At 39.9% G+C, this 15,324-nt stretch overlaps 1 protein-coding gene across 1 annotated transcript in view; it reads right to left on the bottom strand.

Annotated features, from left to right (window-relative positions):
* Positions 1–1,604: 1,604 nt before the first annotated feature.
* LOC117407164 (biotin--protein ligase-like) overlaps positions 1,605–15,324 on the bottom strand; it is a 40,932-nt gene continuing 27,212 nt past the window's right edge. The window contains exons 7-11 of the mRNA XM_034923873.2: positions 6,614–6,681; positions 5,873–6,033; positions 4,296–4,410; positions 3,664–3,877; positions 1,605–3,320 (exon numbers count right to left, since the gene is read on the bottom strand). Of these exons, the coding sequence (XP_034779764.2) occupies positions 3,149–3,320; positions 3,664–3,877; positions 4,296–4,410; positions 5,873–6,033; positions 6,614–6,681 (730 nt within the window). The 3' untranslated portion in view covers positions 1,605–3,148. The remainder of the gene's footprint in view (positions 3,321–3,663; positions 3,878–4,295; positions 4,411–5,872; positions 6,034–6,613; positions 6,682–15,324) is intronic.

Below are 15,324 nucleotides of genomic sequence, written 5' to 3'. Positions count from 1 at the left end.
TTTAACACCTACTGGCTTTGCCCTGGCTGCGTCAGGCCCTTTTAAGAGATGCCTGTGTGTAATATGTGCATACATCCACCTCATCTGGTAAAGATGAGCCAAAGATTAAGTGTTGAAGACAAATGATGTGTGATTTAACAGCCCAGTGCTCTGCCAAGTCGACACAGACTCCCAAAGCACAAGACAGACCAACGCACACAGCGCTCCGGCACCGCTCTGCTCCCTCAGCATCCACCTGCGTCTCAGCTTGTCTGCACCTCATTAGTTTTAGCTGAGGAAAAGGAAATTAAACAATAATATTTCCACTACACAAGAGATGTATAACAACATTGCAGTTCATCAAGAGCATGGTTCTCATTAGTGATTCCACACAAGGGATATTTTCTTAGCTGTTTCTGGAACTCAACCTTCCCTTCCCTAGATGAGCTCACAGATGAACATTGCACTGCACAGACGCTCTCTGTCTCTGAGGTGCAGCAGAGCAGGAGTGAGAATCCAGTTTGGTAACCCCTGTCTGCAGAGACGTTCTTTAAATATTTCAATTTATTTTAATTTGAACAAGAATTACAAGTACTCTCATATATATATATATAAAGCTTTTCTATCAGTATACATTTGGTAGAAAATTAAACTGCAGCTGTATTCTATAATTCCCTCTGCAAAGTTTCATTACTGGTGATACCCAGTGAAAAATGAACCGTTTCATTGCCAGCAATAGAGACCATATGCTTTGAAGCAGGGTCTTCCCACTTTTCTTTTTGTCTTGGTGCACACCTGTATTCTAATAAATATCTCAGTAAAGTTCCATTACAGATGCTGTTAAAAAAATAACCTTTTCACTGCTACACTGTTTACAAACCATTCGACTGCACACTGCAAGTCTGTCTGGGTTATTTTTTCCCCCTGTGCAAATTAAAAAAAATAAATAATAGATACTGTTTACAAATCCTCTCCATTTAATACGATTAAGATAACTTCAGCATTGTGTGTCTAAACGCCTGGCTCAGGTGTTAACAGAGATATGTGTGTTTACTACACCTCCGAAGCAATACTGCAGGAATTTGCATGGGTGTATCTATCTTTCATATTCTGGGTAGCACGGTCTGGCCGATTGGAATGTAGCAGGTATTATTTTTTTGTTTAAATTAAGTATAGAATTGTATGCATGTGGTCCAAGAGGTCCCATAACTGGACTGGGGCCAGTGTACCTGCCCTGCACATGCATTGTGTTCTTAGGAAAGCATGCATGTACGGCACAATGTACAGTCTTCAAATCAATAAGCAAAGTTCATATGCAGTATTCAGCCATTTCACTTCAGTAGGTGTCGTTGGTTAGTGCATGTTTTTCATCACTTAATTATACGTTCCTGGACACACTAGACCAGTGTTCCTAACTAAAGTGTGGCGCACCACCTAAGTAACTAAATTGTTGGAGGACACAGGGCAAAACTATATAATCACATTTACTCCCCAAAACATTTAAAATTGCAGTTTTTTGTCCTATAACAAACATCACAGAATCTCAAACTGATTATGTAGGTCCCAAGTGCTTCAGATGTGTAGGCTGGTTAAAGCAGCATCTCCTTTGTCAAAACCCCATCATCTCGTAGTAGTCTAGATTTATTTTGCAACATTATTACAAAAGTATTATACTTTCCATACACCCCCAGTACACAATGCTGCATGGCTGCCGACCACATGTATATGAGAAGTAGGCTGTCAACTGAATTGCCCTGGGTTGAGGTATAACTATATTCACCCTTAACTTTAAACACATTTGTCTACCAGACTAAAGCGGTTCTTAGTTTTACTCTTAACAACTTTATACCCCAGAAAGACAGAGACACAGTGGTGGTGTTTTCGACAATCACTTTAACTGTACTGGTATGTAAATATGTGCTATTCATGGTTCAGTGTGCAGCTTTAGTGCTTGTGTTGTTTTTGTGCTAATACACTGCAATTGCTAAACCGAACTATTTACATTCTTATTTTGGGTCGCATCCAGTCTTTTGACAGTTGACAATGTGTTGGGATTTTAGCAGGAATACATTTGCATTAACTGTGTTGACCTTGCATGGCAATAACATCTGAACGTCTTTAAGCACTTCGGTTTTGGTATGTTTTCCAAAATACAACTTTTTGACATCTTAGGTGTTGTGCTACAGTATACATGAATTCCCAGCAACACAAGGAATCTGCAAATGAAAACGGAAGCACTTACAAATAATGAAATACAGTACTGTCGTCTTTTTTCTTTTTTTACGCCAATAATTTGAAATAGTTAAGATAACTACAACAATTCCACAAGTTAACAACACTGCAGTGTTTTGAACAAAGGAGGTGGAATGTGGCAATGTAAGGTGCAATTCTACTATAACAAGTGTTTGATGTTTTATATTTTAACATTGATTACAATCGTATGTGCATACAATGCCCAAGCAAAGTACAAACCAGGGGTTTCAATCTTGAAATTGATTAATCACATGCATAGAAACAATCAAGTATAATATGGAATTGTAATAATAGTCTACCCCCTTCAGTAAACTTTTAGTTTTAAAAGGAAGTCTAAAATACCTTGACAAAGACTGTATTCATTATTTAAACTGGCTTAAGGTGTTTAATGAAATTGCTGCAGTTGTGCTGTATTTAGTCTTTTCTATTGCTAATTTAACACTCACACTCGCACTCAGAAAACTACCCTGCACATCTTCGAATGAAATTAAAACATCATTACAGTCTAACCTGAAATATCTGCAAGGATAAGTTGTTGCAAAACAGCAATAATTGTAATCAACAAAACACGTCTTAACTAAAAGCACGCCTCACGTTCACTGTGGTCCTGCTTTTTTGGTGAGTCTACTGTAGAAACGTCTCCAAAGCTTTACAAAAGCTCCCACAGTAAGAAAAACAAAAAAAACAACAAAAAGAAAATTCAATACAGGAACAGAATTTGGAACGTTTGTATGCTACAAATAATATTACCTTCATATATTACCCGTGTCAAATCCTGTGTAGAAATATATTTAACATCATGTAACACAGGGGCAAGATAATCATCTTGTTCTAATGTTCTTGTTATAATCAAGTTAATATTATCTGTAGTGTAAAGTGACCCCCCTCCCTGTGCTGAGGCAGACGGCGCTGTTCCTTAGCGCTGCTTGGTGACGATGAGGTTTCTCAGCATGTCAAAAGAGTTCCCATCATGCTGCACAGAGACAATGCCCTGTTCCTCAGACTCAACCTGCAGGAAGCCGCAGTCGTCCAGACCCACGATGCATGCCTGCGGGCCCTGCTCGCTCCACAGATGCACCCGGGTACCGCTGGACAGGGAGAACACAGGGAAAACAATCGGGATCAGTTTGTTAAACACGCGTTTACACATTTAAAAGACATACAGTAGTTGATCACCCTTATAAAAGTTTACCATAGTAAAAGCATAGCAAAGTGGAATAAAGCATAGCAAAAGCATAGTAAAGCATAGGTAAGCATGGCAAAGAACAGAGAGGTATGGTAAACATATTAATAAACATGGCAAACTATGGTATATGCATGGTATAGTACAACCATGGGAAAACTGCAGAAATATCGTGCAAAGATATTGCGGTTAACTTTTATAATGGCAAACAGGTCTTGGATGAAACAGTGCTGTGGTGCTAATGGTACCTGTGCACCCATCTCTTGTAGTAGAGGGGCAGAACCCCAGGGGCTCCCTTCTCCTGGAAGGCATCGATCAGTCTCTCCAGCACGGTGACACTGCGGCCGATCAGCTGGGCTGTGCTCAGGGCTTTCAGAGCGCTCCCGTTCTCCTTGTTGTACTGCACGATCAGGTCATTGATGCAAACCGTGGGGTTGCTGTTACTCACATTGAAGCCGCAGCCTGAAAGAAATCACAATTCTCCAAACTCGTCATTTATTTAGTGACCGCTAGAGAACGTCTTAACCTCTTTAAAGTTGCTATATCCTGATGCAAGTGCAATGTTGTTTAATATCATGGTAAAAGAAACATGTGGTAAAGCCTAACGAAAGCATAATACAGTAAATCCCACATGATAAACAATGTAAAACACATGGTAATCCAGGGTAAATGCATAGGCTATGCATGGGACATAAGGTTATAAATGAGGGGGGTAATAAGCAAATAACATGTACCAAAATGTTATTTTAATACACATCAGATAACAGCTAGCTTATCACTAAATTGTCACCACATTATCATGATGAAAGCATGGGAAAAATGAGTTGGCAAGAGGATGAAACTAAAACTAAAAACGGTGCATGTCAGACTTTTAACTTACCAACAAGCGCATGAAATGTGTTGCCCATCAGTGTCGAGGTGACCAGAACACCCCCCAGTTTCATCAGGGCGCTGTAGTAAATATCATTCGGCCACTTCACTCTGAGGTCGATGTCCTACAAGACACAAATAACAAATAAATAAGAGTAGAGGAGGCCATTTGGCTCATCGATGCTTGTCTGGTTCCTAGTTGTGTCTGAAGAGGATCCCAATGATTCCTCTTTGCTGTAGGTTAAATAAATCCAGTTCCTTCAGCCTGGCGCGGCTATGTTGACAATCGCAGAGCACTCAAAATGTTTCAGGTTTTGCATATTATTTCTTTATTGCTCTCCAAACTCAATGATGAAGTGTGAGGACCTTGCTGCCAAGTCTAAGGCTCCACGGTTACACACAAGGACCCCAGGGGACCAGCACTGCCATGCATGCAGCGCATATTTCTGAGGATCTTGCATGATTTCCATGTATTTAGTCGGTTTCTGGGCATGCTCTGGTTCATCTGTAGCTCTGTTTGTAGTGGCAACGCTGCTTTTTTTCTTTTGCTCACATCTCGCATCTACAGCTGTGGCCAAAAGTTTTGCATCACCTAGAATTTTAGGATTGAGACCTAATTTAAAAAAAATTAAAAAAAATAACTACATGAACATAATTTAGATGTTTTATTTAACATCATGTAATCAAGAAAACTACAAACTGATATCGCAAAATTCTTCCAAAAAAAATAAAATAAATTTATGTGAAATGATGCGTGTTATTTTTTTCACGTGATGTAACACTTCCCCTGCAGTGTGCTGTGAAAGCCCCAGCCATGCTTCAGCCAGTCTCAGAAGAGCGGGGTACTAAACACAGTCCCTCAAATGCAGTGGATGCTGCTCATCAAGCAGCGTGCAAATAAGCCATGTTGATCTGTAAATCTTTCTTTTTTTTTTAAAAAGCATGACACATAATGATGAGAGAAGTTTAACTACAACTGCAAAGAGAAACTGTGACTGTGAGACGTGTGCGGCACGGCGGCCGGTAGTGCAACGCTGACACTGTGATGCTCGGGTAAGCGGGATTTGTAGTGTCTGAGATCGGAAATCTGGTTTGGCAACACGTTTCCACTTTAGCACGACGCAAAAAAAAGAGTGCTAACAATGAAATGCACGTCTAGTACAAGGGACACGTATAGGAGGCACAGAATAATATAAAACAACGAAAAAAAAAGACAAAACACAGAGTAGAATATTAATCACAGGACCAACTTTAGAGGCTTTACATGTTTGTTTTTCTTTTTTATTCTCCCCATCAGTTACAGCATGGTGAGTTGAAGCCCATGGGGAGCGGACTCAGTTGCGTGACTTTCCACTGGTTTCACAGACCCTGTCGAGCACTAATCCTGGATTTACTAATGTATTATTAGGTAGAGTAGTTCAAGATTAGTGCCAATTGAAATCTGTGAAACCAGCCCTTTGATACATAACAGCTGCATAGTATAACCTGGTTAAATGCATGTATTATATTTTGCAGAATGCTTGGTTGGATGCAGCTTTTCTGATAATTGATTACTCTGAACACAGGATTAAAATGACAAAGACATACCTGATACCCAGGCAGGGTCCGGACTGCCTCCACCACTGCCAGAGCTACCAGGTGCTGAAGGAAGGGAATTCTCTGCCCCAGTGGGGACTGCACTGGGACCCGGACATGCAGTGTGAACAAGGCACTCCCCAGAGGACTTAGCCATGCATTCCCTCCACGGCCTGGGAACACACACACACAGTCTGAAATTGGGGCTGCATAAACTGATAACCAGAGCAATGCAAATCTTACTGTTTTTTAAGAAAAACTAGAACTAAATAAAATCTAATGCAATGTGCTCTCCTAGGCCCTTTGTTTCGTTTTCTAATTGTAATAACTCTTGACATAAATTGGAGTAAAAAAAGTTGGGAGTATGATTATATGGCCTTATCCGTATTAGACCGGTCCTTAATTTGCTTTAATTAACACTCTTTATACACTTAAACAGCATGTGGATTCTGATCGTCTACATGGGGGTAAAATTCTAAGTTACAGAACAGTTTAATACCAAACATCTTGACACAACACAACATCTTGCATTCCCTCAGCAATTTTGCAATCCAGATTAAATCACTGATGAAAATAAAAGAGACACATAATAACAGCAGTGAATTAAAATTTCTCAGGCATGTTAGGCAGGGACAGATTTTTAAAAAGCCTGGTATGCATGAAGGACTAATAACCTGAAGCATTTAATGCCCAGAGGTTAACAGCAGCCGAAAAAGAAACAGAAAAGAGAAACTGCTGATTGGAACTACTGACCTTTGCCTTGTGTCTGCCGGCCTGCTATAGCTATTAACCCCATTTCCTGTGGCAACTGAAGCATCATCCTGTGAATTGTGGGAAAAAGCAATCAGTTAGAACAAGAGAGGGGAAAAATATGGAGAAATTCTAAAGGTGGAGGGAGGGGAGGGCTCTCGGTGTTTGTATTCACTCTGTTTATGATGTCAAGAACTTTTGGTAAATCATTTAATCCTTAAAGCAAATATTCCTTAGAAGCAGACTCAGGTGTATCACCACCTGCACAATCTGGGCAAAAACTCATACATTGTTTGTCAGTTTTCTGCACTGAATCATTTTGTGTATTAGGCTTTTTTTTGTCTCCAAAAAAAAAACAGAAAAATTATCACATCCACCTGACAACAGCTCTCACACAGATTAAGACAGCACACTGCAAAAAAAAAAAAAAAAAATCATAACGCGGCCCATTCAGTACGAAGAGGGACTCTTTGGCCGCTATTATAAATACACAGCGCATTTTGCAGTTCCTTATGCATATTCCGTCAAAAAAACACACAGGGGCTTGTTTCAATTGCTACCAACACACTTCACTTTTACTGACCCAGACTGTAATTGAACTGGAGACCTCGGGGTGAAAGGATTCATATTGCATTGCAGTAGTCAAATAAAAAAAAACACACTGCCTACTTGACCTTTATGTCAGCATACATTAACTGCAGGGCTTTGCAAATCCAAAAGACGAAGCAGGAGCATGGACATTTCAACAGGGAGACACTCTTAGGATATGAAATGTAATACAATCTGTGGAAGGTTTCTCAAAGCTGTGGCACAAAGCGGTACATTTTTTACACAAAGACATGATTCCCTGACACTGCTTAATCTTGCACATTCTTCCGTAGTTAACTGTAGGGAGAGACACAGGCTTCCTCCACACCTGCAGGGCACTGACACACTCTTTGAAATGCAGTGCCGTGCTTTAGCTACCACTTGCAGCAGTAGGGGGAGGGTTGCAAGTTACATTGCTTAGTTCTGTTATAACTAAGGAAGACATCTAAAAAGTTACAAAGGTGGATAACATCTTTTAATTATTACTTGTCTGTTTTATTTTCAGCTTTAAATCAATTCTACACATGAAAGATTTATTTTATTCCAAAAAAATTATTTAAATTTGTTACATTTCTATCTATCTAGTTTTTCCCCATAAGGTCTTTCCTGGTTAATATGTTTCTTCTAAAACTGGTCTCAGGATTTTTCCAGGAATCAACTAAAACACTTTCTTCAGGCACTTTGACTCTGTAAATCCAAAACAACAAAGTTAAATATTAACATCACAAAATCCGCTGCTTGACCTTTTGAACTTCAGTATGGTGCAGTATAAGAAAACCGAATTCTGGACATCCTAGCAAAAAGTTAGTTTTAAAAACCAGATTAAACGGATCAATAGTTAACTTTAAAATGCAAATACTTCTCTACCGTGGGTGTGGCATCTCATTTCTCAAGAGTCTGCTGGGATAACATCCCTGTGGTGTCACTTCATTTAGCAGACTCATGGCATGATGCTGACTGTATGCTCAGTGAAGCTTGGCAGTTTTGTCCTCTACGCAACAGAGACACCTACTGCCAGAGGCGGTACTGCACCTGCTGATGACAGCAGGCACACAGACCAGGGGAAGCGAAGAAGCAGGGTCAATTTTGAGGAGAGGCACTTCAAAGTTAATTATTTGCCAGGGAAAAAGGTTTTAGCTCAAGGAAGCAATAGTGTTTTTGTATTATATTAATAATAATAATAATAATAATAATAATAATAATAATAATAATAATAATAATAATATTTTACAAGAAATACCAAATCAGATAATATTTTCAACCTTCCTGAATATGTAAAAATTGATTCTAAAAACCATATGGTGCACCTTTTAATTCGAATGAGATCTTGAAACTCAGCACATTCTCACCACAGCTTAAAACTGGGCACAATTCTGCAGTGCTTATAAAAGGTGCATTAGTGAGTTGGAGCCACCACACTGGCCAAAACTGATACCTTCTTTCCCATCCAACTTGTGTTGTTCTTAGTTAAAACTTCTGCCAGGTGGAAAAGTTTAATTTTAATGAAGGCTAAAAAAAACACAAATACCCTGGGTGCAAGCAGACACTTTGCAAGATTAAGCCATGTCTACTTCTTAAATATCAACATTGTAAAAACTCTTTTTTTTAAGTTATGTAAATTTTGGCTGACCCTGTCTGGAAGGCTGGGGGGGGGGTACAGTCTGTAAAAATAATAGTAACTGTACATGTATTGTGAAGCCCCTGCCATGCCTCGCTGAACATAATGGGGGGGCCTCTTAGGTTCTAGGGTTACAGCCTTGAACTGGATATTAGCAGGCAGACGGAGATCTGCAAGAATTACCTCTCCACCGACTCTCGGGTGGGGGGGTGGGGGGGTCCAGCCACATGATTTGATAGAATTTGAATTCTGGAATGATTTTTTCAACAGTATAAGAAAAAAATAAGCAATTGCCAAAAAAGACACACACTCAAAATGGGTCTTACGAGCACAAGTCAGACCAACGGGGGTTACTCAAAACTCTTGTGTTAGTAACCCGAGTTAATGAATTATTTCCGGTTGTAAAGCCCGTAGGAACATGCTATAAAAGGATGCGAATGTTATTTGTCTAGGTCATCCACCACGCGGGAAAGAACTAAACCATCAGGCATCTTTACCACCTCCAGAAACTTTTCTTACTATGTAAGGCACAAGTTAGATAGCTTTTCATCCATTCCTGGTTTTACTGTGTGTTTAATAAGACGCACCTGCGCTTGTTGCCTATACACTGTGGTTAATCAAGCTCGTATTTATAACTGGGATGAGAGAAACTGTTATGCAATAGGAGTCTGATTTCCATCCCTGCATACGATTTACTGTACGTAGGGGTAGGAGACTTTTGGATTGGTAACTCCTTTACCCGCCCCCAAGGGTTAAAGTGCCCCCTACTCAGCAGCCAATACTACTCGTTGCACCACCCAAATCTCCTGCAATTCACCCATCAACACACAGACCAGGTAAAACCTTGCTTAGCTTCTTATAGAGAACACGATCAGATTCCAAGGCGGTATGGCTACTGGATGCAGCATGAGGGACTAGAACTGAGTAGATGCAGCACTGACAAATAAAGTCTGCAGCCAGCTGGTTTTGAGAGGAAAATGCTGGTGAAAATGCCTGGTTTCCTTTTTAAATGGACTATCACCCTTCCACACGCCCACAAATGAGTAGATTTACTGTCCTTAAATTGATGTCTGTTTAAGTAACAACGTATGCCTACATACGTTGGGGCAGCAGTGTGGAGTAGTGGTTAGGGCTCTGGACTCTTGACTGGAGGGTCGTGGGTTCAATCCCAGGTGGGAGACACTGCTGCAAGGTACTTTACCTAGATTTCTCCAGTAAAAACCCAACTGTATAAATGGGTAATTGTATGTAAAAATAATGTGTAAAATAAAAATAATAATGTAATTGTATGTAAAAATGTGATATCTTATAACAATTGTAAGTTGCCCTGGATAAGGGCGTCTGCTAAGAAATAAATAATAAATAAACATGTACTCTAGAGGCAAATTGTGTGCAGGCCGATGTCTTGAGGGACAGGACTGGAAGATTCCATGTAGAGGTTAATTACATGCTTTTTTTAAATACACTTGGACCTATATAGAAAGAAAATAAAAATACTTTACATGCTTATTTCAGGACTTCAGAATTGTACTTCTCAAATTCAAACTCATGAAAAAGGACACATCTGCTTTGTTGCCAAGAAGCTGCCACAATGTGTTTAAAAATGCACAGAAAACATAAAACCTGGGAGGTACACTGTCAGAGGGCTTCAGCATTGTGAAGCAACAAGTACGTTGTTTGCGTTTGTGAAAGGCAGTTTCATGCATAAATATTCAAATCCTTCTAGCACTATCAAGCACTGGGTGGTAAATTTGAATACCGTCATCCAGAACACAGTAGAACGTCAAAGCATAAACAGCATTGCTGACATTGTTTATTGCATACAATTTTTCAAAACTGAATGTGTTTAATGTTTAAATCTGCCAGCTGCATTTGTAAGCCTTGGAAACTTAAACCAGTGTTCTACACAGAACCAGACTGGCATGTACCTAACCGTGGGTAAGGAACTGGTGCTAATCATGTTCAGTGAAACCAGCCCATAGCGATATCCTTCCCTTTATTATTTAAATGACTTAAAAATGTTTTTATATGTATACAAGGAATGAGGTTGTATAATGTTTTGGAATGTGGTTGGTTTCTTCTAAAATAAATTAATAGTGTGGGTGTTTGTTTTATATCAATTAAAAAAGGACAGAAGTTCACTGCCCTCTACGGCTCTGTTTTTTTAACTCTTCTTCCCTTTCTTTTTTTAGACAGTAATCTGTCACAATGATTATATAATGCTGCTTTACCAAACCATTATTGAACATGCAATACCTGGTCTTTTTTTTTCAAATATATTTTACTTTTGTACACCGAGTTTATAAAAGTGGGGAATGTGTTAAAAAAATAACTTCAAACTTCACAAAAAAAGGACACTGTGCCTTTCTTTTCACAAAATCCCAGAAAACAACTGCTATTTTTTTATTTTTTTTTACCGCGTGTAACAAAAAGATCGATCGCATCCCTCCACTCGTACATTTCTTGGCCAGACTAACAATAACAGCTAAGAAGCAGTGATACCAGTTGCTCCCGGTTCCTGTTTCTGTCTTTATACAGGCTGTGCAGCCGGCAGGAACATGACCTCCCAGCTCTGCGACGGGTTAAGCAGCCTGATTGAGTGCTGCTGCTAATTGAGAGCTTGTACTGTCTGGCAGGACCACCGGAGAACCCTGTGCACTTGTTCGTGATGACGGCACCTCCTTTGCAAATCAAGCCCTGATGAGTGCAGGCAGGGGGCCCAGCTGGTCCTCTGGAGTCCTTCAACCAAATAAATGAACTTTTAATAAGAACATCAGTGCCTAACAAGGCAAGGAGGGCCAGCCATGACCTCCTTCTCAAACCGCTAGTGTACTTGCAAGCCGTCGAAATCGAGCGCACCTAAGGGAGGGAATGATTCAACCGAGTGTTGCCTTGGGTATAAGAAAAAGAACAAAAATAAAAAAATCAAAGATTGCTTTAAAAGTAATGCCAAGAACGGTGAGGATATAATGCTGACCATCAGTACAGTGCAGTCGACACCAGTGTAATCTCAAATCACTTTTTTATAATTATGATAATTCATTAATACAGAGTGCTCCCTCCTTATTTCAATAATTCACGCTTAGGCCATGTTGACAGCTATTGTGTACTGCACTGTGCTTTACAAGACCTCTGATTGCAAATGAACAAGGAAGGGACTTGTTTTGAAGCAAGTCAGGATTCAAAATCGAACGGACAATGCATACACAAATCAGATTGACAAATAAGTCCTGCAATGACATTGATGGACTGACCTGTGTTTTATTTTTCAGGTGAATAAAATACACATTATGTTATTATTAAAAGACAAGAGCATTTTGAAACGTGGATCTATTCAAACATGAAAACCCCAAGTTTGTCCCAGCGCTAGTGTATATAAAGCCACGTTACCTGAAGGTTTTGTTCTAATTTAAAATTGAAACCTGATAAACATGATGCCGAATGAATTTGTCTGTTAAACTGGCATGGAAGCAAAATATCTATTTTCATGAACAGTATTTGATACTTCAATAAAAATGTTATGGCACAGGAGAAGGCTTAAAAGGGGTCTTAATGTAAGGACACTTGCAAAGAACACCATTATCCAAAAAAGGGGAAAGTGAGGTAACGGAACCAAATAAGGAGGTGTGTGTGTTTACATACCGAGTCAGTTACCACGGAAACTATGGCTTCCTGTCACCTCCATGTATACAAATAATTGAGACTTCAAACCCAAAGGAAAAAAAATGAAAGAATGAAAGTCAGTGCAGAGAGCAGTGACCAAGGGCATTCTAATACAGACTCACTGCAGTGCACGCGTTTAGATTTCTCTGCGATATGAATAAAGAATCTCTGACTTGGGTGTTTTTTCCCCCAAGTCAGATGCAATTTCCTCATTACCTTCTCTGTATTTGGGATGCAATATCCAAGATCCCCGACCTCCCCAGGTAACAGTTCTTTCCTGTTGCTATGGGAGAATTTCACAAGATAGGATGACATCAAGTGTGCAGGGATAAGATCAATCTATCTCTCTCTATATACACACATACTGGATTCTGCAGAGTCAACGCACCGGTTTAAACGATCGCCCCCCCCCCCCACCTCCCCCACACCTCCGCAACTTCACTGAAAGTAAAATTTTCACCACTAATTTCCGGTTTTTAATAGCCATGTGCAAATAATGCCTGAGGTGTAATATCACGGCTCACAGGACATAAACTGCCTAGAAGTATTTGCTCTTTGCATTATTGACTAATGCTCCATCTGCCTGTGTAATGTTGGAAATTATTTTGGCCAGGTTACAGTATTTGCACTGTTCAGATTATTTTATTAATGTTATAAATTGTTACAATTAATACAGAAAAAAAAAAAAAACGATTCGTTGGTACTCTGTTTTGTACTGCACAGCTAATGCTACTGTAGCTTTAACTGGAAGACCTTGCACATTGTGATGTGGCTGCTAAACTGTTTTGAGTTAGGTTGTGTCTTGGAACTAGGGAGAGAGATCGTTACCACGGGGTACTGAGCAAGTATCTTTGAGCACTGTATTCTAATGCTGTAACCAAAAGCAACAAACCTGTGCCAAGGACATAAAGAACATTGAACAGAGAAATCTCGTTTGGACATTGTTTATACACTTCATGAACCCGGCCGGCTCCTCTGAAGAGAACATATAAACTTATACCGGCCTACACCTGTAATTTTGCCCCTGCCTGAATCAACACTTGGAGACATGTATTAATATTATTATTATTATTATTATTATTATTATTATTATTATTATTATTATTATTATTATTATTATTACTACTGAATTCCCAGTAAGTGCGGGTCATCAGCTCGTGTTGATTAAGTCCCTGCCCTTTGTACACACCACTCGTCGCTACTACCAATTGGATGGTTTAGTGAGGCCCTCGGACCCGCTGGGGTCGTTTGCATCCCTGGCGGAGCGCCGAGAACACAATCAAACTTGACTATCTAGAGGAAGTTAAAGTCGTAACAAGGTTTCCGTAGGTGAACCTGCGGAAGGATCATTAACGGTACTACTACCTTTGTCAGTTGTATTATCTGAACTATTTGCGTCAAACAGTCACCCACTCCTTGCTAAAACAGTTTCATTTCATGATCTGCAGCCTGTATAGAAACATGCTACAGACCTATTTCCTTTTTAATTGGTTTATTAAATGTTAGTACATTAAAATGTAAATCTTCTGATGCTCTATGTCTTATTTAAGAGAAATGTTCAAAACAGAACATATTCCACCCTTAAAAAAAACACGGGCCGATCAACCCATTTTTTTTTTTAAACCCTAAAACTTTAAATGAACAAAACCGGACAAAATCAGAACCCCAATCCATAATCCACCGGGCTCTGCTGCTGCTAAGAAAAAAGGGCGTCTATTTTTAAATCAAAATGAGCTGCTTTTAGTGGAGATTGTTTTATTTTTTATTATTTCCTCTTTCCGCGCTCTCTGCCGATCTGACCTCACCAGAATCAATCCAGGGTGGATTAACATGCAAAGCAGTGTTGAATTAATTTCTGAAACGCAAATATGAGATCAGCCTTGGATCACACAAAACAGCTCACTCCTAAACACGCTAATACTCTTAGACACTCAATGAGAAGCCATCAATAAAAGAGAGATTGGGGGGGGCTGAAGTGAAGAGCAATCTATAAGGCCAGCAAAGACTGGGCTGGCTCTGCATCTTGGGCTAATGCATTCCTCTAGAAGTTAATCTCATTTTGAAAGCACATGCACTGAGAAGGACAGAGGTCATCCCAGACTGAGAAACTAAAAATGCATTAAAAGAATCTCGACAATGCCAAGAAAAAGGCACACAATTAGCAATTAGATCCTCACAATAGTTGATTTTCACAGCAAGTGCAATGTATCAAAGGCGGCCTCCCCCCCTCCCCCCAATCCCTCCTTTATTGGGCGCAGACAGCGAGTCTTAGAATTGAACAGCCTCATTGCAAGACAAATGCCTGTTTGTTACATAAGTTGGTAGAGAAATGTGAGGCTGTTAGAAGTGAGAGGCTCTAACCGGTTTGTTTATTAGGTGTAAACTGCCACGGATTTAAATGAACAAAAACAGGCGGCCTAACAAATGCGTCCGCCCATCAGAAAGAGGCTTTTACTGTACACGCAACCTCGTATTCAGAGGCCCCCTGTTGAAAGACACAGCAGTTACAGAGCTGACACAATCAATCACAAAACAAAAACAAAAAATCAAAATGCAGTTAAAACACAGAGTAAAACAAAAACAGGGCACCTTCGTGTACCTTTCTCCATGGAAGTGTTCAAACTGTGGGTGAACAAAAGCTGCTCAAGGCTGTGAAAAGGCTTACGTGGATGGTACATCGTGTTAAAAAGAGAGGGACAGGAAAGTAGTTCACACACACTTGGACAATCACACAGGACTCAAAGCTTATTAATCTTCCAAGGCTCAGCTGTGCTGGATTAACTCGCTCAGCAGGGAATGAAAGGCAGGGCAGCCTAGTATTTGGAGCTGAGGAGTGGGAAGCAGG

Source organism: Acipenser ruthenus, chromosome 9, assembly GCF_902713425.1.
Source record: "Acipenser ruthenus chromosome 9, fAciRut3.2 maternal haplotype, whole genome shotgun sequence".
NCBI lineage: Eukaryota > Metazoa > Chordata > Actinopteri > Acipenseriformes > Acipenseridae > Acipenser > Acipenser ruthenus.
The sequence above is the reverse complement of the archived record's forward strand: the minus strand, read 5'-3'. Positions and strand labels throughout refer to the sequence as shown.